This window comes from Phascolarctos cinereus, unplaced genomic scaffold (assembly GCF_003287225.1).
Source record: "Phascolarctos cinereus isolate Bilbo 61053 unplaced genomic scaffold, phaCin_HiC Scaffold_726;HRSCAF=1367, whole genome shotgun sequence".
NCBI lineage: Eukaryota > Metazoa > Chordata > Mammalia > Diprotodontia > Phascolarctidae > Phascolarctos > Phascolarctos cinereus.
In genome coordinates, this window is record NW_027556098.1 from 405,363,348 (window position 1) to 405,385,054 (window position 21,707).

Sequence of the window (21,707 nt, forward strand, 5' to 3'; positions counted from 1 at the left end):
GTATCGCAGCTCTTTTTGTGCTGGCAAAGACTTGGGAATTGAAGGCATGCCCGTCCACTGGGGAATGGCTGAGCAAGTCGTGGTGTATAATAGTAACGGGGTGTTATTGCACTCTAAGAAGTGACAAGCAGGTTAATTTCCCAAAAACCTGGACAGGCTTACATAAACTAGTGCAAAGTGAAGCGAGCCGTACCAGGAGAACGTCATACACAGTAACGGCAACATTGTGCGGTGATCAGCCATGAACGACGTAGCTCTTCTCAGCAATCCAGTCATCCAAAGGACTTATGGTGAAAAATGCTGTCCGTCTCCAGAGAAAGAACTGTTCTGCTGGAGTCTTAATGCACACCAAAGCACACAGTTTTCACTGTGCGTTTTTCATTTTTGTTATTTCTTTTGATCTTTCCTTCACAACATTATTAATATGGAAATATGTCTTAGAAGACTGAGCATGTAACCCACACCAAATGGCTTATACCAGGGGTGGGGAACCTCCACCCATGGCCACATGTAGGTCCTCGGGTGTGGCTTTTTGACTGGATCCAAGTTTTATGGAACAAATCCTTTTATTAAGGATATTTGTTCTGCCAAGTTTGGATTCAAAGGAGCGCACTTGAGGGCCTAGAAGGCCACATATGGCCTCAAGGCCCCAGGTTCCTCACCCCTGACTTATACCATCTTAGGGAGGAGGAAGGAGATGAGGGGGAAAATTTGGAACTCAAAATTTTAAAAAAATGAATATTGAAAATTGTCTTTACATGTAATTGAGAAAAATTTTTAGAAAGAAAGTTGATTTGGCTGGATGGTACAGTTCACGCAGACGAATAACGTGTAAAGGGTCTGGAAAGATAGGTTGAATCCCAATTGCGAAGGGCCTTTAAATGCCAAAGAAGATGGTATTTGAGCTTTTGGGCAACAAGCCATCAAATCTTGAGTAACTCAGTCAGACTTGGACTTTCAGTCTAAGTTTGGTGACTGCGTGGCTGCTGGCTAGGAGAGGAGAGACACTGGATGCAGGGGGTCCAATTAAGAGGTCATAGAAACAATCCAAAGGAGAGGGGGTGAGGTTGTGAACCAGAGGATAGGCTTCATGAGTCAGGAGGGTCGGATGCCAGAGTTAATGTGAAGGCAGAATCAGCCAGACTTGGCAGCTGATTGGAGGTCAGGGCTGAAAAGCAAGGAACAGAGGATGAGCCCAGGATTTGGAATCCGGTGACTGAAGGGCAGAAATAGGGAAATCGAGAAAACCTTCTGTAAAATGGAAGGGGATGTCAGTGACCTCCACCTGCCCTTCTGGCTCTTCACTGATGATGCTGTGAACTCTTGCAATGATGTCACGGTCCCCAGAGCTTCTGCTGGCCCCAGAGTGGGAACAATTGGATTAGGTTATCCAAGGCTCCTCCCAGTTCTAAATCTCGTATTCTTGTGATGGATAACCATTTCAGAATGCCCAATTTAGACCCGCTATCAAGAAGAACAATTTTTTTTTTAACAATTAGAATTACCCCAAAATGGAATGGGCTGCTTTGGGAGGGAGAACTGTTTACTCACTAGAGGTTGTCACATAGAGATTGGATGTCCCCTTGTAGGGGATGTTATAGAGGTGGTTTCTAGCCAGATGCGAGTTGGACTGGGTTGCCTCCAAGGCACATTGGGTCTAATTGAATAGGGAATATAAGAAGATCTTACACAGTTGCTGGGGCTTTGCTGGATCACTACCCTCCATATGAATCAGCCATTTGATATAGCAGCTGAAAAGGCAAATGCATCCCCAGGCTGTATGAAAGAAGCATGATATACTAGGGCTGTATCCCAAAGAGATCACTAAAAAGGGAAGAGGACCCACGCGGACAAAAATACATGTAGCAGCTCTTTTTGTGGTGGTCAAGAATTAGAAATGGAAGAGATGCCCATCAATTAGGGAGTGGCTGAACAAGTCGTGGTGTGTGAATGTAATGGAATACTGTGGTGCTATGAGAAATGATGAGCAGGCAGACTGCAGAAAAACCTGGGAAGACTTGTGTGGACTGATGCTGAGTGAAGTGAGCAGAACCAAGAGAATGTTGTACACAGTAACAGCCATGTTGTGTGAGGACCGACTTTGATAGACTTAGCTCTTCTCAGCAGTTCAGTGATCTAAGACAATTCCAAAAGACCCATGATGGAAAATGCTATCCACATCCAGAGAAGGAACTATGGAGTCTGAATGCAGAGCGAAGCGTTTTTTTTTCTTTCTCATGGTTTTTCCACTTTTGTTCTGATTCTTCTTTCACAGCATGACTAATGTGGAAATATGTTTAATATGATTGTACATGTATAGCCTATATCAGATTGCATGCCATCTTGGGGAGGAGACGAAGGAAGAGAGGGAGAAAAAAAAATTGAAACTCAAAGTCTTATAAAAGTGAATGTTGAAAACTATCTTTACATGTAATTGGGAAAAAAATACTATTAAGTGGGGGGAGTGGGGAGAATGACCCAATGGAAGGGGAAATAAAAATAAATTCCTGCTTTAAAAAGTAAAATAAAGTAGCTATAGAATGTGAAAGAAAGAAAGGAAGGAAGGAAGAAAGAGAAAGAGAAAGAAAAGAGAAAAGAAAAGGAAAAGAAAAGAAAAGAAAAGAAAAAAGAAAAGAAAAAGGGCATAGTGTCCAGGAATAAGGAAATGACAGCCTTGTACTCTCTACCCTGGTCAGACCATATTGTGTTCCATATTTAATAGATGAGGCTTGTAAACTGTTGGTAATCCAGAGGAATACCAGGGTGGTGACTGGTCTCCAGTTCATGTCACAAAGATAGGTTGAGGGAACTAGAGATGTCTATTCTGGAGAAAGAAAGACGCAGGGTGGGGAAAGATGAAGGGGACACGTGAGAGCTGTCCTCAAGTGTTGGGAGGGACCTCGGTAAAGGAGGGACTTGTCCCAGACGACAGCTAGAACCAGGAGCAGTAGAGAGCAGTTGGAAGCCAATTCAGGCTTGATTTCAGGGAGGCCCTTTCTAACCCATAGAGAGGAGGGAGCAGGGGCCTCCTCAAATCTTCAGACAAAGGCCGGACTACCCCTCTCTCAAGCACACTGCAGGAGAGTGCATTTTCCAGGTGCAGACTGTGATAGGGGGGCCTCCGAGGTTGGTCCAGCTGAGATTCTGTGATTCTATGAAAAAACAACCACCCCAACATCCGCCGAAAGGGGCTTTCCCTTGTGAAGGAGGAAGGGTTTTTGGCGACCTGAGCTCTCAGTGCAGGCAGAGGCCGTGGAACAGAGGGAGGCAGGAAGATGACTGGTTGGCACAGGTACCTGTGGAGGCTCGTGACGCTCCTCTGCCTCCTCGCTGCCCAGCTGCGCCTCGCCTCTCTGCACCAGTGTGGCAAGAACTCCTACAGCTCAGCTGGTCAGTGCTGCCAGTACTGTAAGCCTGGTGAGTCCTGGGGCACGAGAGCACTGGGGCTGGGAGGGAGGGAGGAAGAAGAGAGCACCAGGGCTGGGAGGGAGGGAGGAAGAGGAGAGCGCCAGGGCTGGGAGGGAGGGAGGAAGAAGAGAGCACCAGGGTTGGGAGGGAGGGAGGAAGACGGCTTCATAGAACTGGGGAGTTATAACTGGAAGGAGACCTCTGAGGTCAACTAATCCAACCTGACCATTTTGCAGAGAAAGAAACTGAGGCCCAGAGAGGCTAAAGGTCACACAGGCAGTAATTAGCAGAGGGTGGGATTCAAACTGAAGGCCTCCACTTCCAAATCTGGGACTCTGCACCAGAGAGTAGAGAAAGCGGGGAAGTGAAGGGGAAAAGTCCGCAAGTGTTTATTAGGGGAAAGAGAGAGGGAACAGGCAAATATCTCATTTGATCCTGGGAGCTAGGTGCTATTATGTTCCCCATTTTACAGTTGGGGAAACAGAGGAAGACAGGGTTAAATGACTTGCCTAGGGTCACACAGCTAGTAAGTGTCAGAGACTGGATTTCAACCTGGCTCTTCCTGCCTCCAGGCCCAGAGCTCCATCAGACAGGACCTGGCTGCCCAGGTACTATGTATACTAGGTGCCAGGCACTGCTCTAAATGTTGGGATAAGAAGACAGGCAACAGGTAGTCCCCTTTCCCGAGGAGCTCCCAGGCCAAGGGGGAGGCAACATTCTGTCAGCTGTGTACACACAAGACCCACAGAGAGGTGGACTCAGAGGGAAGGAAGTTTGTGAGATTAAGGGCCAGTCATTTTCCACTAGAACTGCCTTGGGGGTCCACATCTGGGGGAAACAGTCCCAGCCTTGCCCAAGATCACACAGCTGGTACCAAAGCTGGGAACTGAGCCCAAGTCTTCTGACTCCAAGCTAGCACTATTTCCATGGAGGAGGGGGAGGGAGAGAAAGGCGTTTTTATATAGCACCTGTTATATATACTTTGTGCTATGGTACTGAGGCAGACAGCGGTCAAGTGACTTGCCCAGGGTCATACAGCTAGTAAGTGGCTCGTTTGTGATTTGAACGTGGACTTTTCTGACGCTCCATCTGTGCCACCAGCTGCTTCCATGATACAAGGCTGCCAACCTCTAGGTAATCAGTGTTTAATGTCATTTGACATGGGCTGTCCCTCTTGTGAGGCTCTAATTTCAACCTGCCACCAAAGGAGCTGATGGAAGCCAGTCCCATCTCTCACCAGTGTGTTGGGTTTGGGGGCTTAGGGAGACTGCCCTGAGAGGCAGGGGGTGCAGTGCTGAGCCTGGGGAGGAGCGAAAAGCCCAGGATGATTGAACCGTGTACAGTTGGTCTGGAAAGGTGGACCTGGGATGGACTTCAGTGCCAGGCTAGAGGAGGCTGGCCTGGGTCTGGGTGCCCTTACCAGACTTGTGTGTCTAGTGCCTTCGACCTAGAGCGGGGCAGGGGGGGCAGAGGCCATCTAGTCCAGCTGGCTATTTTTTTCGGAAGAGGAAACTGAGGCTCAGAATAGGGGAAGGAGCTTGCCTGACGTCACACAAAAAAATAAGCATTGGAGGCAGGATTTGAACCTGGTTCCTCTGACTCTCAAACACATCTTTCCCCCTACCGTACTTTCTCCACGTATCCCATTCCACCTCCACTCCAGCCTCATAGTTAAACTTGATCCATGAGGACTGTTCAAGTGTTTTTGTGTTCCTAGCCCCTTGCGTAATGTCTGACGCATAGTAGGTTCTTAATAACGCATGTTGAGTTCAAAGGATAGCTCCAGCTGAAATGCATTCCTTGAGAAGGGAAGAGGCATCAGTGGCTGGGGGCTGACGGAAGGCATCACGGAGGAGGTGACGCCTGAGGGGCGGCGAGGATTCTGAGAAGCAGAGATGAGAGCGTGTTTTCCCAAGCGTAGGGGTTGACTTGTGCAAATGCATGGATGTGTCATTTAGGGGAGTAGCTAGCAGCCCAGTGTGGCCAGGGAGGTGCAGGAAGGTGAGGAGATGTGCAGAAATGAGACGGTGCCCCTGGGTGACAGTCTGACGGCGGCCCGGCTCACGCTGGCTCCCCGTGGGCCGCTCCGCAGGCTTTGAGATGGTAAGTCGCTGTACCGACAGAGAGGACACCCGGTGCAAACCCTGTGCCAAGAGGCTCTTCAAGGAAGGATTCAGCTATGACTTCTGCCAGCCCTGCACCCAGTGCCATGTCGGTAAGGGCCAGTCCCACCCCTCTCCCAGGCTCCTATTCCTCCCTCGTGCTCCCCTGTGCTCCCACCCCTCTCTGGTGCGGTGCTCCCCAACCTAGAACAGAATGCCCTGACCCTGGGCTGAGAGAATACTTGTCTGTCGTCCTGCCTGTGACCCATCTTCCTTACCTCCCTCCTTCCCTTGGTAGGTCCGTGGCCAGGCCTGTGGTCTAGTGCCTACTCTCACTAGGCCTTGAGGTCACTCACCTTCTTCTGTTCCTTCCTTGGCCCTTATTCCTCTGCCTCAGAGCTACCTTGGCTGCAGGCCTTTGGGCCTGGACACCACCCCCACCACCTCTGGCCTCCCCCAGCTCAGCTGTCTCACCCTCGATGCACCTGAGAGCGACATCAGATTTTCCCCAATGAGCTTGACTAGAAATGGGCATAAATCCTTTGGGCCTGGGAATCTCAGACCAAACTCCCCTAATTTGACCCCGAAGGCGGCTTCTTGCCCAGAGATGGCACCCTCCTGGCCCTTCCCACCAAACTCCAGAAGCCACTCTTTGGATACCCCATCGGTCCTCACCATAAGCCTGGTGCTTCCCAAAGAGGGGGCCTAACCCAACTGCCCCACATCCAGTCACCCATGACCTTGGGTGAGACTCTCCCCCCGCTCTGGGCCACATCTCCCTGCTCTGTAGAATGATGGCATTGTTTGCTAAGTCATCTTTCAGAGCCCTCCCAGTCATGACATTCCATATTCTGAGGCCTCTCCCAGCTCTGACATTCCCTGTCCTAAGCTTCCATCGTACTCTAAATCCTATGATTGTGTGACTGGAAAGAAAGTTTCCTGCTAGGGATGTTGTCTTCCACCACTTCACCATGGTGCAGATGTGCCCTTGGTTCTTGGAGACGATGGCAGTAGAACAACCCTGGCAGGTTCTAACATTCTGGGCAGGCTTTGGCCTCAGTCCTAAGGCCCACTGGGCCTCCTTGTCTGAGAAACCCTCCCATCTAAGTGTGAGGAGGGTTCCCTGGGAACCAAAAGGCCGTAAGCTGGGGTGCCGATTCCTGGGATTTGGTCGCCTTGCCCTTGTGTGGTCGTGACAAACGTGCTGCACAGTAATGCCTGGGGGGTGCTCCAGGGGAGGGAGATGGTGTGAGTTAAGGCCAGGGGAGGCAGGAGCTTGGGGGATCCCGTGAAGGGGGAGGTGTCCCCCCATCCCAGAGCTGGCTCCTCTTCTCCTCACCTGCACCAAACACCCGGCGCACCGGGCCGGCATCAGTACGTTCTTTTAAAAAACGTGCCTCCCTCCCACGGTTGTTGGCATCCACTGAGCTTGTGTGTGAGGTACTTTGTAAACTTTTAAGAACAATTTAAGTGTCAGTGCTCAGATAAACCTCCAAAAGATGGTGGAGGGCGGAGGATGAGCTGCATTGGTGAAGTGTTTGTTCTCATCTGGGAATTCCCTGTACCAGTGAAGTCTTGTCTTGCCTGTTCTCCACTATCACATCACCCTCCCGCCCCCACCGCCAACCAAAACCCAACCGTTTTTATTGTTGTTGAGTTGATTTCCAGCTCTTGGTGACTCCATTTGGGGTTTTCTTTTACTGGAGTGGTTTGCCATTTCCTGCTCAGCTCATTTTATAGATGAGGAAACTGAGGCAACCAGGGTTAAGTGACTGACCCAGGGTCACACAGTTAACAAGTGTTTTGAGGCCAAATTTGAACTCAGGAAAGTGAGTCTTCCTGATTCCACGCAGGTATCACCAAAACCAGCAATAACAACGCAAACCGTCTGTCATTGTTAAGCAAGGCCGGTGGGCAGGACTGCAGTGCAGGGAGCAGGTGGGGGCAAGAGCTAGAGGAGCTGCCCTGCCGGGGTCATCTGGCGCTGTAACAACGTGGGGGTGGCGCAAGAGAGGACAGCAAAGTGCAGTTGGAGGCAGAACGTCTGTGCACACATGTGTATGTGCGTGTGTATGTGTGTGTCTAACGAACTACACTCTCAGAGCTGGAAGTGTTCTCTAGGGCCATTTAAGCCAGCCATCCCACTGACCACAACGATTCCAGTAATGACTGTTTCACTGATGGAAAGCAGTCACTCCAACGAGGTACATGTTATAGCTGGGGAGAAAGAAATGTACTTCCTCCTCTTCTCCTTCTCCTCCCTCTCCTCCTCCTCTTCTTCTTCCTTCTCCTTCTCCTCCTCCCTTTCTTACTCTGCCTCCCTCCCCTCCTCCTTTTCCTCCTCCCTCCTTCTCCCCTCCCTCCCCCTCCTGTCTCCCTCCACCCAGCTCAGGAAGTCTCAGTAAATGCTGATTGAAATGATGATGAATGAAGGGCTGGGGAGCTCTCTCACTAGTGCTGCACCCATTTTCTCAACCACAGAGGCAAACCTCAAACCCCATGGGATCCTCACTGCTGGGGGTGTAGGAGCCCCCCAGAGGGGGCTGAGGGACAGCCCCTGCAAAGACAAGGCATAGTCTAAGTGTGTATGTGTTTTGCGTGTATGTATGTATATAGCTCATATTTATGTGGAGCTTTAAGGTTTACAAAGGCACTTTAAACATTATTACCTCATTTGGTCCTCACAACAGCTCTGAGAGGAAGTGCTATTATTATCCTCATTTTACAGTTGGGGAAACTGAGGCAGGCAGCGGGGAGGTGACTTGCCCAGGATCCCCCAGCTAGGGAGTGTCTGAGGCTGGACTTGAACTTGGGTCTCCAGACTCCAGGGCCAGTGCCTTCTCCTCTCCCTCACTAGCTAGGGCTGGCGTTCCATAGTCCCGCACAGCATACGTGACCACTCGCTTCTGAACTGGGAAGAGGAGCCCTGGACTCTATTCCCTTCTGTTCATTTCGCCAGGAATTGTACAGAGATCCGTATTCCTGCCTGGGCGCTCCCCCCCCCAGCCTTGGTGAGGGGAAGCCCTGCACTGACTCTTTTTCCCTCCTGCTTCTCAGGGAGCGGGAGCCAGGTCCTCAAGAATTGCACAGCGTCCAGTGACACCGTGTGTCAATGCACCCCAGGGACCCAGCCCGTTGAAACCTTCAAGTGGGGAGTGGGTGAGCAGCTCCTGTCAGCCCCACCCAGTAGAGGGTCTGTCAGAACCCCAAGTCTTCCCTTCCAGGGTCATGGGTCGTGTGTGCGTGTGCGTGCGTGCGTGTGTGTGTGTGTGTGTGTGTGTGTGTGTGTGTGCGCGCGGACTGTGTACATGTGAGTCAGTATGGAGGCGTACCTGTGTGTGTGTGTGTGCACGTGGATGCGTGCTTATGTGTGACTGGGTATATTTGTGCCTCTGTAGGTGAGTGTAGGGATGGGCTTGCATAGATGGTGATTGGGGCGGGCCAGGGTGGGGTCAATTGCTCCAGGGAGAGAATTGAGTTTTTCTAGAGCCCAGGCCTGGAGAACGCTGAACTACTCAGATGCATAGGCCCTGGATCCTCTCCCCCTTCCTGCCCCTCCTCCTGTCCCCATCCCTTTCTGTTTCCTTCTTTCCTTTCCCATTTCCCCCTGCTCTTCCAGAATGACATCCCTCCTAGACAGCAGAGAGGGGAGGTCACCCCGCAGAGCGTGTAGTTTCCACCTTTCTCTGCCCAGGACCAAAGAGTGGGTCACCCTAAGCAAAGCTTTCCTTGTCTTTGGTTCCAGAATGCTCCCGTTGTCCCCCGGGACACTTTTCCCTGGGAGAAAACAGCATGTGTAAACCATGGACCAAGTAAGTTACCGAGTGCCGTGAAGGGGACAAGGACTCCTCAGCCAGCCCTGAGCTCCTAGTGCATCTAGGGAGGGGAAAACTGAAAGGATGAGGGAGACCCCATTCCCCTGCTCCTTCCTCCACCTCAAAGATTCCCCAGTACCTCCTGGATCTCGCGCCTGGGCAGAAGGGGTGAAGGGCTGGCTCCCTGCACTCTGGCCCTGCCCTCACACACCTGTGTCCGCTCCCACCCCGCAGCTGCACGGCCATAGGCAAACGGACCCTGCGAGCCGGTAGTCCTCAGGCCGATGCTGACTGTGAGGATGCCAGGACTCCGGGGCCCCCCCGAAGCCCTCCAACATCTGCCCGGACCACGACCACCAGCTCCTCCTCCTCCACAGCGCACTTGAGGGTCACCACACAGAGCGTAGGAGTGCTGAGCACCTTCCAGTCCCTCCCTGACAAGCCCTGGTGTAAGGATGTGCCCTTGGCCGCCTCGGCCCTTGCCCCGGCCCCAGCTCTCCTTGCCATCCCAACCCCCACCACGTGCAAGTCTCCAGGGCTGGGGGAGAGAGACAAGCACGTGGCTTCAAACCCTGGCTTGGTGGCTTCCGGCGTGAATGCCCCTTGCCATGTCTGGGACTCAGCTTCCTTACCTTAAAAATGAGGGGTCTTACTGGCTGGGCTCCCAGGTTCTTCTCTGCTCCCGTGGCCTCTTGGGTTCAGACCCGCTGCCTTTCAAGGAGACAAAAACCCGCACTTCTAGACAGAATGTGACTTCTAGACAGAACGTGACGTCTTTGAGACCACTTGCTCCTCCAGGGAAGCCTCCCCACCCACAAGCCCTAAGGCACTAGGGGCTAGGGCAGAGGGCTGCTTTGCCCATGGCTGCAGGTGTCGGGGAGGCAGCCCCCTCCATCACTGTGCCTTCCTTATGCTGCAGCTCCATTCTCTGTCATCTTCCTGGTGCTACTTCTGCTCTTGGTGTTTGGCGTGGTTATGTTGGTACTCGGGATCTCCTTGTCCAAGAGGGACAAGAGGCAGCTGCCTGCAATTTGGAAGCCCCCAGGTGAGTCCACCCTGCTCCCGTCCTCCTGCCTTCCTCTCCACCTCCCTCTGAACAAGCTCAAGGAGATGGGGAGAGAACACTGAGGGAATGTGAACAGAGGTGGTAGCATTCCAAGGTGGATGGGGTGGGGGAATTGGGGTTCTGTGGTTGTCAAGAGTCTGGGTGGTTCCATCTGCTCCCCGAAAGGTGCATTGTGTCCTCGCCCCCTGCCCCATGGCCAGTGCCTTCTTCCTCCACCCCCAGGCACACACAGTTTCCGGATGCCCATCCAAGAGGAACACCAGTCCAGCCTAGCCAAGGTCTGAGGCCGTGGAGACCACAGACAGTGGCCATCCTTCCCTCCCTCCCTCCCTTCCTCTCCCCAGGTTGACTGGACTTGCTGTCGGAAGACTAGGGGCCTCAGGGAGCTCTCTCCGTCCAGCTTTTTCTCCTACCCTACCCCCAGGTCCAAGCTACTCTTCTAGCAGCCCAGACTCCTAGATCCCATGGGGGTTGTTAAGGTTTCCTCTGTACCTCTTTCTGAAGGCAACCGCTGGGGTTTGTTGTGTCTAGAAGCTCACCTGAGTTCTAGGGGGCTTGCATTTCACAGTAACTATACAGGCTTAGCCAGTACAAACCCTCAGAATCTGAGAGTTGGAAGGAACTTCCAGGACCGTCTTGTCTAATCCACACCCAGAGAAGTCCCCACTCTAACACGCCCAATGAGTGGTCATCTGGCCTGTGCTTGAAAGCCAGACCTAGCTCTCATTGGTCAGTGGTTCTTCCCCCAGTGGAAGGAGCACAGGTCTGGCTGTCAGAGGTCCTGGCTGTCCCACTTAGACTGTGTGGTCTTAGGTGAGTCCCTTGGGCTTTCTAGGCCTCAGCTTCCTCTTTTCCAAAATGACCTCGAAGGTGCCTTCCAGCTCTGTCCTTTTAATGAGTGTTTAACCATTTTACAAAAACACAGACATGGGTCTTCTCACGCAGAAAGATTCTCAGGGACAGATGACGCAGGGCCTAAAGAAGGGCAGGTGGCCAGAGATCCTCCTGACCCCTTTCATCTTTCCACACCTTTAGTTCTGTCACTGAAATGAGCCCCAAGGCCAGCATCCCCTGCTTCTGTCCAAATTCCGTGGCCCCATCCCCTCTGCTGACCTGGCAGCAGTGCTAGCTCAGGATGGGTTTCTGCCTCCTGTCCTCTTCCTCTGTCTTCTGTTGCCGTGTTCCCAAAGTCTGGGGCTAAGCCCTGCTGCTGATTCCCATTCCCACATTCACACTCTTGGTCCTCGCCTCCTCCCCTTCAAAAAAATTGAGAAATTCCTGGTCATTGTTCTTTGAGCATTGTTCCACTCTCCAGACATAGCACCCACCTCCTTCCCTTGGACCTGCCCCCATATCGAGTCTCTAACACTCTGTCTGCCGTCGTTCCCCACTGTGGCTGGTCGCTCTCCAGCTGTCCCTCCCCCTTCCCCATTTCTGGACATAACCCCCCCACTCTCTATGATAGCAGAGTGCTGAGCTGCTGGGGGTGGGGTAGGGAGACCAAATAGTGCAGTTTTGTCTTCCCTGAATATTCACCCCTATGGGGTGTCCTGGCCTGTGGCCGGAGCCTTGTGGGGGGCCTCTGGGCCCCTTTCCAGGGAGCTGAGCTTACCCCTCTGTGGCTGAGCCATGAAAGCTGGGGGGCAGCCGTCATGTAGCAGTGCTGACTCTGGAGTCGGAGGCTCTGTATGCGGTTTATTGTATAAACTCTTGGGCTGGTAAGGCAGCCTGGAAACTGAGGAGGGCCTGGGGGCTGTTTGGCCAGCTTGGGCGGGGGAGAAATGGAGGGGGAGAGAGAGAGAGAGAGAGAGAGAGACAGAGAGAGAGAGAGAGAGACAGACAGACAGACAGACAGACAGAGACACAGAGACAGAGAGGGAGAGGGGAGAAAAAGGAGAGAGAAAGAAAGAGGAGAGAGAGAGAAAAATGGAGAGAAAGAGGAGGGAAGGAAGGAGAAAGAAAAAGAAGAGAAAGAGAGGAGAGATAGAGACAGGGAGAGAGAGAGAAGAGTGAGGGGGAAAAGAGGAGAAAGATAGGAGAAAGAAAAATGGAGAGAGAATGAGAGAAGGGAAGGAAGGAGAAAGAGAAAAGGCAAGGAGGGAGACAGAAGAGAAAGGAGAGAGAGAAGAAGAAAGAGAAGAGAAAGAAAGAAAGAAGAGAGAGAAAAGAGAAAGAGAAAAGGAGGGGGGAGCAGAAGCACCTGTGCTGTTGTCTTCTCTCAGCTCTCCTGCTGAGTTGCTGTGTGACCCTGAACGACTTATTCAGCCTCTCTGTGTCTCCACATGTTCGTGCGTCTAACACGAGCGCAAGGCTTCTCCTCCCCGACTCTCACATTTCTCTGGCCCATCCCTAGCTCCATGCCCCCACCTCCCCAGCACGGGCCTCAGCCCTCCAGTGGAGCTGATGCCATCCTCCACACTGCTTGGTGCAGTAGGTCAAGGCTTTCTTTCCTCCATGCTGGGCTCCCACTCCCCACTGCGTGTCCATTGGTGTCAGGGCGCACTGTTTTAGGTGCCCCTGGTGGCAGGAAGACTGAGGCCGGGAGTCCTTGGGGCAAACCCTCTTCTCCCTGGTCCGGTCCTGCCGTGCCCTCAGGAGTGGCCAGACTAGCCCGCCGTGTTCTGGGCAGCTCCAGGAGCCGTCCGGGGGAGGGCGCTGGCTATCTCTGCCCTCCCTCCGCCTCTTCCTTCTCCCCTCCCTCCCAACGCACGGAGCACACTAACAATGGATGGGCCACAGATGTGCCATTTGTTGGCTTTGTGAGATGCAGGCAAGTGTATGGGGGGAAGGACTATGCAATGCACTTGGAGTCAGGGAGACCTGGGTTCTTATCTTGTACCAGACACATTAGCTCTGTGATATCTGTGATATCTTGACCAGGGCGAGTGGATCCATCTCTCTGAGCTTCAGTTTTCTCATTTATAAAATGGGAATAATCAGAACACCTACCTCACAGGGCTGTTGTGAGGGCCAAAAAAAAGTCAAAACGTGAAGCATTCGGCCAGCCTTGACATGTGAGCTGCTGTTTATTATTAGTGAGTGCCTACTTCCCATTCTGTGCTCTCCCGGACTCAATCTTGTCACCTTTAAAATGGGTAATTACAACCATAGTCTTGATTTGTAAACCAGGAATCACAGTAACGAAATAAGAGTCTCTGGCTACTTCTCCCCCCATCTCCCACCCGTTCTGTGAAGTAGCAGTAAGAATTCTAGCTTTCTCAATCTCAGGGAAAATGGGAAGAAATCATGAAATCAGTATTGTTTAAATCCAAACTTGTTGGGCATATACACAGATTAGTCAATGCAAAGGTCATTACAGTGCAATTCAATAAACATTTATTAAGTGCCTGCTGTATACAAGGCCTTATTTCTAGCGCCAGTGGTACAAAGGTTAAAAATGAAATAGCCCCTGTCCTCAGGAAGCATATGTTTTCCTGGAGAATATGATATGTGCAGAGATAATAAATAATTTGAGGAGGAAGGCAGCAGGGGTAGGGTGTGCTTCAGGGAAGGCTTCATAGATGCAAATGCACAGAGGTGGGAGATTAAGTGTGGAGTCCAGAGACCAGGCAATAGAGTTTGACTGGAACATAGAATATAAGAAGAGAAATGAAATGAAATAAAGCTTGGAGCCAGGTGTGGACCTTCTGTGCCAGGCTGAGGAGACTGGATGTGTCCTAGAACATCCTAGAGTTCTTAATTTGGGATCTATAAACTTGGTTTTTTATCTTAAGTATATTTTGATAATTGTATTTCAGTGTAATGTGGTTTCCTTTGCAATCCAATACATTTTATATTGTGTATTTAAAAAACATGATTCTGAGAAGGGGATCATTGGGATTCACCAGATAGCCAGAGGGGTCCATGATACAAAAAGGGGGAAGAACCCCTTACTGGTGGGAATAGGGAGCCATTGAAGGTTGTTGAACAGGGAAGTGACATGTTCATCTTGAGCAGGGAGTTAAGAACCAATTAAGTGGCCCAGTGGATAGAGCACTGACCTGGAGTCAGAAAGACCTGAGAAAGGCCCGATACTTACTAGTTGTATATACAAGCAAAAAATAACAGTCCCTGCCCTCAAGAAGCTTACATTCTAATGTGGGAAAAGGAATACATCAAAAGGAACTGGAAGGGGGTAGGGGCTGGAGGTAATAGGGAAGATATTCCTGCTGGACAAGGTGGTAAACTATGGAGATTCAGGAATGGAGCTGGGACTGAGAATTTTTTTATTTTTTTATTTTTATTTATTTTTATTTTTTTATTTTTGGGCAGTTGGGGTTAAGTGACTTGCCCAGGGTCACACAGCTAGTAGGTGTCAAGTGTTTGGTCTGAGGCTGGATTTGAACTCAGGTCCTCCTGACTTCAGGGCTGGTGCTCTATGCACTGTGCCACCTAGCTGCCCCTGAGAATTTTTTTAAAGCATCTTCAGTAGTGTGGCAATTTGCACGGTGCACCCAGTGAAACTAGAAACCAGGAGAGCTGTGTCCCTGTTCCTGCCAACACTAATGCGTGTGCCACTCAGCCATCCCAGCAACCACAAGCAAATGTAGAATCATATATCCAGAGCAGGAAGGGATGTCAAGGGACGACAGACCCAACCCCCCTCATTTCACAGATGAGGAAACTCATCTGTCCTGAGGACGTTAAGTGACTTGCCCAAAGCCACCAGAGCCCGGAGAAACATGTTCTGAAGGGGAAGGAGATCTATGATGAATTGGCAAAGGAGATGAAGAAAGAATGGTCAGGCAGTCAGGAGAACCAGGAAAGGAGCGCCCCAGAAGCCAGGGAGGAGAAGAGAATGAAAGAGAGAAGGGAAGGCCAGTGGTGTCAGATGGAGCTGAGAAAAGGCCATCAGGTACCAACTTGAGGAAACTGGACCTTGGACAGCAACCTCGGAGCCGAAGCTAGATCCCAAGAGCTCGGGAGTTGGAAGTGAGGGTATTCTACAGCCTGACTTGACACTATCAGTCACTCTTTTCTACCTAGATTTTCATGAAGCTACTCTCTCCTGGTTCCCCTCTTACCTGTCTGACCTCTCCTCAGTCTCCTTGGCTGGCTCTTCATATATGTCTGGCTCACTAAATGTAGGTTCCCCCAAGGTTCTGTTCTAGGCTCTCTTTTCTTCTCCTCTAGACTATTTTACTTGGGGATCTCATGTCTCTGAAGTTGATTCTCAAATCGATTTATCCTGCCCTATAACCTTTCTCCTGACCTCCAGTTTTGTATCTTTCTTTTTTATATTTTTATTTTATTTTATTTTGAGTTCATGGAATAAAACAAGCATTTCCATAATGTATTTAATAAAAAAAAAGATGATTGCATGTGAAACTGTAAATCTCTTATGTACAATTTGCTATTACTTTTAAATATATAATAAAATATCTTGTAAATTTCTCTTTTTTCTTCTCTCCCCATGCTTCATCCTAAAGATGACTACCATTAGACACAAATATGTGTATATGTAAAATAATTTATATGTACCTCTGTTTATCAGTTCTTTCTCCCTCAGAACAGGGAATGTTGAGCTGGGAGGGCCCTTAGAACAGAGAATGTCAGAGCTGGGAAGAGCTTAGAGCAGGGAATGTCAGAGCTGGGAGGGTCCTTAGAACATGGAGTGCCTACTAGGTGGTGCAGGGGATAGAGCACTGGGTCTGGAGTTGGGAAGACTCATCTTTCTGAGTTCAAATCCAGCCTCTCTGACACTTACTAGCTATGGCCCTGGGCAAGTCACTTAACCCTGTTGGCCTCAGTTTCCTCATCTGTAAAACGAGCTGGAGAAGGAAATAGTGAATCATTCCAGTTAACTCTGCCAAGAAAACCCCAAATAGGGTCATGAACAGTCAGACATGACTGAAAAAAAAAAAAGATTGAACAACAGGAGACATTACTAGTGGTGCAATCCTGGGCAAGTCTCTTAAACTCTGCTGGTCTCAGTTTTCTCATTTATAAAATAAGATAAATAATAGCCCCTCCCTCCCAGGGCTGTCATGAAGATCAAATGAGATAATATTTGTAAAGTGCTTAGCACAGTGCCTGGCACAAAATAGTTGCTTAATAAATGCTTATTTCCTCCCTTCATTCCTTTCTCTTAGCTGTCATAGTTTTAGAGCTGAGATAGACGTTCTATGTCACTGAGTCCAGCCCCTACATTTTTACAGACGAAGAAACAGACCTAGAGAGATACACAGTAGAATTGGCATTTGAACCTAGGTCCTCTGGGCTGCAAATCCAGAACTTTCTTGACTGCTGTACCAAGGAGTTGGACCAGGAAGGGTGAGGATACAGACAAGACAATAATGATCAATAATAATGATGACGATGATGATATCTAGCATTTATCTAGAACTTCAAGATTTACAAAATGTTTTACAGATATCTCATTTGGTCTTCACAACAGCTCAGGGAAGTAGATGCTTTTAGCCCCATTTAATTGATAAGACAACTGAGGCAAATGGGGTGAAGTGATTTGCTTGGGTTCACACAGCTTGTAAGTGTCTGAGGCTATGAACCTCAAAGGCAGAGATGATGCCGATAGAGGAAAGATCTAGGACTGCCAGTGGGGAGCACGAGGAATATGCCAACTGTCCTTGCCCGGTACATTTGCAGCTTGAGGTAAGTACACACCAGCCATGGAGAGAGTGTCCAGGAATGAAGTGTCGTCTGGAAGAAACCAGGTCTATGTGGATTAGAGGGAAAGGGTGAGCTCTAGAATAAGAAGAAATTTGGCAAAAAAAAAAAGGGAGGAAAGGAGGGAAGGAAGAAAGGCGGGAAAGAAAGAAGGAAGGAAGGAAGAGATTTGGCAATAAGAGAATGATGGAAGAGGTTTGCCAGGGCATAGTGGATGGGCTAGGCAGAGGAGGAGGGGCTCTGGGGAGTGGTAGGTCTGAGCTTCACTGGGATGAAATCATGGGGAGAGGAGACAGAGGGGAAGGGGCACAGTGACTTTAGTGACTTCACTAACACCATATTTTCCATCTGCAACTCGGGTTCTTAACTTCCCGGTGAAACCTATGGAGTTCTCAGAATCATGTTATTAAATGTAGGAAATAAGCTAGCAGATTACAAAAGAAAGCAATCATAGAGTTAAGGACCCCTGATCCAGAAGGTTCAGGGGGTGAAAACTGACCAGCAGGGTTTCCTTGCGAGGATCAGGCCTTGCTAGTTTGAGGATCAAGAAAGCCAAATTGATCAGGGCAGGAGATGACAGTGGTTTCCATGGCAACGACTGTTGGAAAGGTCGTGGAGGCCACCTCCACAGGGTGGGGCACTTTTGCATCCTTCATCACATTCCTCAAAAAGAGCCCGTGCTAGTCCTGGGAGGGTCATTGTGAAGAGGTCTCGGGGTTTTGGGGTGCTGGGACCCCAAGATCGCGGTACCGGGCCCTGTCTGAAAGAATTCAACTCAAATCTTCTTCAGCCAGAGGAAAAGTTTATTAGTGATAAATCACAGAGGCCGGGTGACGCCCGTAAGGACAGGCGGGCATGAGAAAGGCTCAGCCTTTGGGGCAGGCGAGATTCTCAGCTGGGTGACGCCCATAAAGACGAGCTGGCATGAGAGGTACTCAGCCGTTTGAGCATGAGATTCTCAGCATCTGAATGAGGGCCAAGGTGGATCTTAAATACTAAAGTAACTTTGGGTGGCCAGAGAAGGGGGTTGGGTAAAGGGTGTAGGTAACAATTCTAATTGAGGAGATTGAATAGACAATGGAAATAGATAATGGAGGAACAGGAAGGCAGAAGTTTGGAAGGCATCTGCACAAAATCAAGGTGGGGCTAGGACTTTCAAAAGGAGACAAAGGAAGGCCTTTCTGGGGCCTATAGACAAGAGGGAGCCAGATTCTATTCAGGGCAAGGGTTGAAGGTGCATCTGAATGAGATCTAAAGGTAAGCTAGGGCTTTCAAGGGAGATGAGGGTCTGGGGCCTGTGAGTCAGATTCCCTTTGGGGCAAAGGGCAGAAGATCTTGCCTTGGGCCCCACCCTCATCAATTGGACATGGCAGTCAAGAGACCTATGTTGTGAAGGACCGGTTGAATCTCACCACCATTAGTATCCATCATAACCCTGGTGTGGGGTTGAGGCTACAGCCACAGAGGGAGTGAGGGTGATAGTGGTGTCCCTTCTCCGCTCAGCAGGTCCTCACTTCTCTGTCTCAGACTGGGAGGAGACCCCAGGGGCCAGTCAGTCCAACTCATACAGGAACATGAATCCCACCTACATCCTGCCCATACAAATGGGCACCTGAATATACTGTCATTCTTTGCTTGGAAACCTCCAGTGGAAGAACTCATTCATTACCTCCTGGGGCTGTCCATGCCACATTTGGACAGGCTTGTTGTTAGGAAGTCCTCCTTCATTTCAAGATGAAATCTGCCTTTTAGAACTTCATCTCACCACTCGTTCTGCCCTTCAGGGCCAAGTAGAAAACGTCTAATCCTTCTTCCATGTGAGGGCCCTTCTGATACTTGAGGGCAGTTGGCGTGTCCCCCACGTTTGTCTTCTGTTCTCCAGGTTAGCTCCTTCCCCTGCTCACCTGGGCTGTTGCTGGTCAGAGAGGGCTGACGTGGTCGTTCTCTGGGAGGACCATTGAAAGCTGAGTCTCCTGGATGGCAGCTGGTACCGAATTTAAACCCTTTCCTTTTGGCCCCTTCCTTGATCATCCAGTGGGTTACATGGGATGTTGCAATGGGTCCCAGCTTTGCATCATCTACAGATGGGATAAGGGTGCTAGCTATACTTGTATTCAAGTCATTTATTTAAAAAAGAAAGTTTAACAGCAAAGTTCCAAGGACAGATAGATCCTTGGGGCACTCCACCAGAGGCACTTCCCTCTGATAATGAGCCATTTAATACTGAGTTGTCTTTGGGTCCAGTCATTCTCAAATGATAATAGCAAGCATTTACACTTTATAAATGTTAAATGATCATCACAATAACCTTGGGAGGTAGGTGCTATTATTATACCCATATAGCTGGGGAAACTGAGGCAGAGAGAAGATAAATGACTTGCCTAGGGATATGTAGCTGGTAAGGCTGATTTGAAGGCTGGATCTGAACTCAGGTCTTCCTGACTCCAAGCCAAGTGTTTTCTCTACTGTGCCTCCTACCGATTTTAAATCCCCCTAAAAATACTGTCATCTAAACTGCATCTCTCCATCTTGTCCACACGTCAAACAGGAGAGACCTTGTCAAATGTGCTAAAAGCTAGGCCTGTTATATGTGTGGCATTCCACTGGTCTAGCCTTTTCCCATGGACAGACCCGTTAGTGTAGTAGAAGGAAAAGTGACTTTGGAGTCAGAGGGCCTGGATTTGAATCTCTTTTCTCCAACTTATTATTTTTCTGATCTTGGTTAACTCACTGAAGCTTTCTCAGTTTGATCCAACCTCTCAGACAGGGGGTCCTCAGCCTTTTCTGTGTCCTGGCCCCCTTGGGTCCTGTCTGGTGACACCTCTGGACCTCTCCTCAGAATCATGTTTTTAAATGAATAAAATAAAATAGGGTTACAAAGAAAGCCGATTTTATTGATGTTTAGTTATCAAAATATTTGCCCGGAGTGAGACTCCTGCTGAGGTCTGTTCCAGCTCTGAATCTATAATCCAGTGATCCCCCTCCTCAAAGCAGATGTCGAGCTGCTTTTCTCTGTTTTCCCCTCTCTTCCTCCTGGCAAAGTCCTTCTTCTGTCCTCTGGGCATTTTCATTTCCTCCTTAGCTCACCATGCCTGCCCCTTTCACTTCCCCAGGATAGCTAGGTCCCAGCCAAGGATGCTTGCTACAGAGAACATTTCTGTTCTGAGGGGGTGGCAGGACCACCAGGACTCTTTTGCTTCTTCTTGTCCTCCTCTGAGCAGATGATTCCATCTTCTTCTCCCAGTCCCCAGGTGTTCTGACACACACAAACATCCACTGCATCTTCAACCCCTACTCACTTCTCTTCCTCTTAACCACTTCTCACTGGCACCCAGTCTTCTCAGAATGTAATTTCTTCTATTTTTTTTTTTTAGGTAATGGGGGTTAAGTGACTTGTCCAGGGTCACACAGCTAGTAAGTGACAAGTGTGTGGTCTGAGGCCGATTTGAACTCGGGTCCTCCTGATTTTAGGGCTGGTGCTCTATCCGCTGCACCACCTAGCTGCCCCCTCAGAATGTAATTTCTTCTTGCTCCCCACCAGGCAATGCATGTGCACTGCACGTATCATTTGGGAAAACTTTGCTATAAACAACGGGGCAAAACCAAGTTATAATCATCTATATTCCCCAGCCCCCCCCACCAACAGCTGTTCCGCCCCCTCCCTGAACACCCCCCAGGGTAAATAAGAGCAGTCACCCACCCCCTCCTTCTTTCTGCCCCAGACCCTGTCCCCCTCCTTGACTGACTCCCCCTTGGAGGGATTCAAGGGGGCAGACAAGCAGTGGCGGGCTCAGCCTTTCCCATCTCCATGCTTGATGCCCTCCTCCCCTGATGCTTCATCTCGCCCACCTGCCCCCTCCCTACTCGCCCTGGCTCCAGTCCTAAATTTCATTCCACGGTGCTGGCCTCCTGCACCATCCTCTTCTGCTCTGTCACGTGCCTCTTCCCTGCCTCTGGTTGTCTTGTGCGATGCACCGCTTACTCTCTCCGCCCTCAATTCCTTGTGCCTCACTCCTCAATGCCTTCTCTGTCTGACCCCTGAAGTCCCCCCCTCCTCATTCCCAGCCCAGTCCACCCCCACTCCATTCTTCACTTTGGAGCTCTTTTGTCAGAGGGAGGGAGGAGGGAGGTCAGGGTCCGGTCCACTGTGGCTGGAGCAGAGGGAAGGGGACCAGCTCTTAAAAGCAAACCAGGTTAAAGGAAGCCCTCTGTAATCATCAATGCAATGGCAGTGACTTCGAGATTAAATACCCACACAACTCTCCCTTTATGGCAATTAACTGAGGAGAAGAAGGCATATATCTTTAAGATAATCATAGCCAACTGTTACATAACACTTCCTACGTGCCATGCACTGTGCTACGCTTTACAGATAGTATCTCATTTGATCCTCATAACAATCCTGGGAGCTAAGTGCTATTACTATTATTCCCATTTTACAGATAAGGAAACTGAGGCAAACAAAAGTTAAGTGACTTGCCCAGGGTCACACAGCTAGTAAAAATCAATAACTTCTTACCTCCCACCCTGGGAAGGGGGCCATCCCTCAATCTTCCCCCATTTGTGGTGTCAGAGCAAGCCCAAGGACCTGGGTTCAAATCCCACCTTTGATGCTCACTGCTTGTGTGACTTCGGGCAAGACCCTTCTCCATTCTGGGTCTCAGTTTCCTCATCTGTAAAATGAGGAGG

General features: G+C 50.0%; 1 protein-coding gene across 3 annotated transcripts; it reads left to right on the forward strand.

The window, feature by feature from the left end:
* The first annotated feature begins 2,611 nt into the window (after positions 1-2,611).
* On the forward strand, positions 2,612-15,785 carry TNFRSF4 (TNF receptor superfamily member 4). Of its 3 annotated transcripts, XM_020976568.2 has the most exons (7): positions 2,615-3,417; positions 5,501-5,623; positions 8,568-8,669; positions 9,256-9,322; positions 9,560-9,774; positions 10,245-10,370; positions 10,614-15,785. In XM_020976568.2, exons 1-7 carry the CDS (start codon positions 3,276-3,278, stop codon positions 10,673-10,675), a joined length of 837 nt encoding a protein of 278 aa, XP_020832227.1. In that variant the 5' UTR covers positions 2,615-3,275; the 3' UTR covers positions 10,676-15,785. The 3 variants fall into 3 exon arrangements, with proteins under 3 accessions (XP_078001906.1, XP_020832245.1, XP_020832227.1); XM_078145780.1 differs by lacking the exon at positions 8,568-8,669 and having other exon boundaries at positions 2,612-3,417; XM_020976586.2 differs by lacking the exon at positions 5,501-5,623 and having other exon boundaries at positions 2,614-3,417.
* The last annotated feature ends 5,922 nt before the right edge of the window (positions 15,786-21,707 follow it).

Coding starts and splice junctions, on each gene's coding strand:
- TNFRSF4 (XM_020976568.2), top strand. CDS start 3,276: ATGACTGGTTGGCACAGGTACCTGTGGAGGCTCGTGACGCTCCTCTGC. Junction 3,418..5,500: donor CTGCCAGTACTGTAAGCCTG/GTGAGTCCTGGG, acceptor GCCGCTCCGCAG/GCTTTGAGATGGTAAGTCGC. Junction 9,323..9,559: donor ATGTGTAAACCATGGACCAA/GTAAGTTACCGA, acceptor CCCACCCCGCAG/CTGCACGGCCATAGGCAAAC.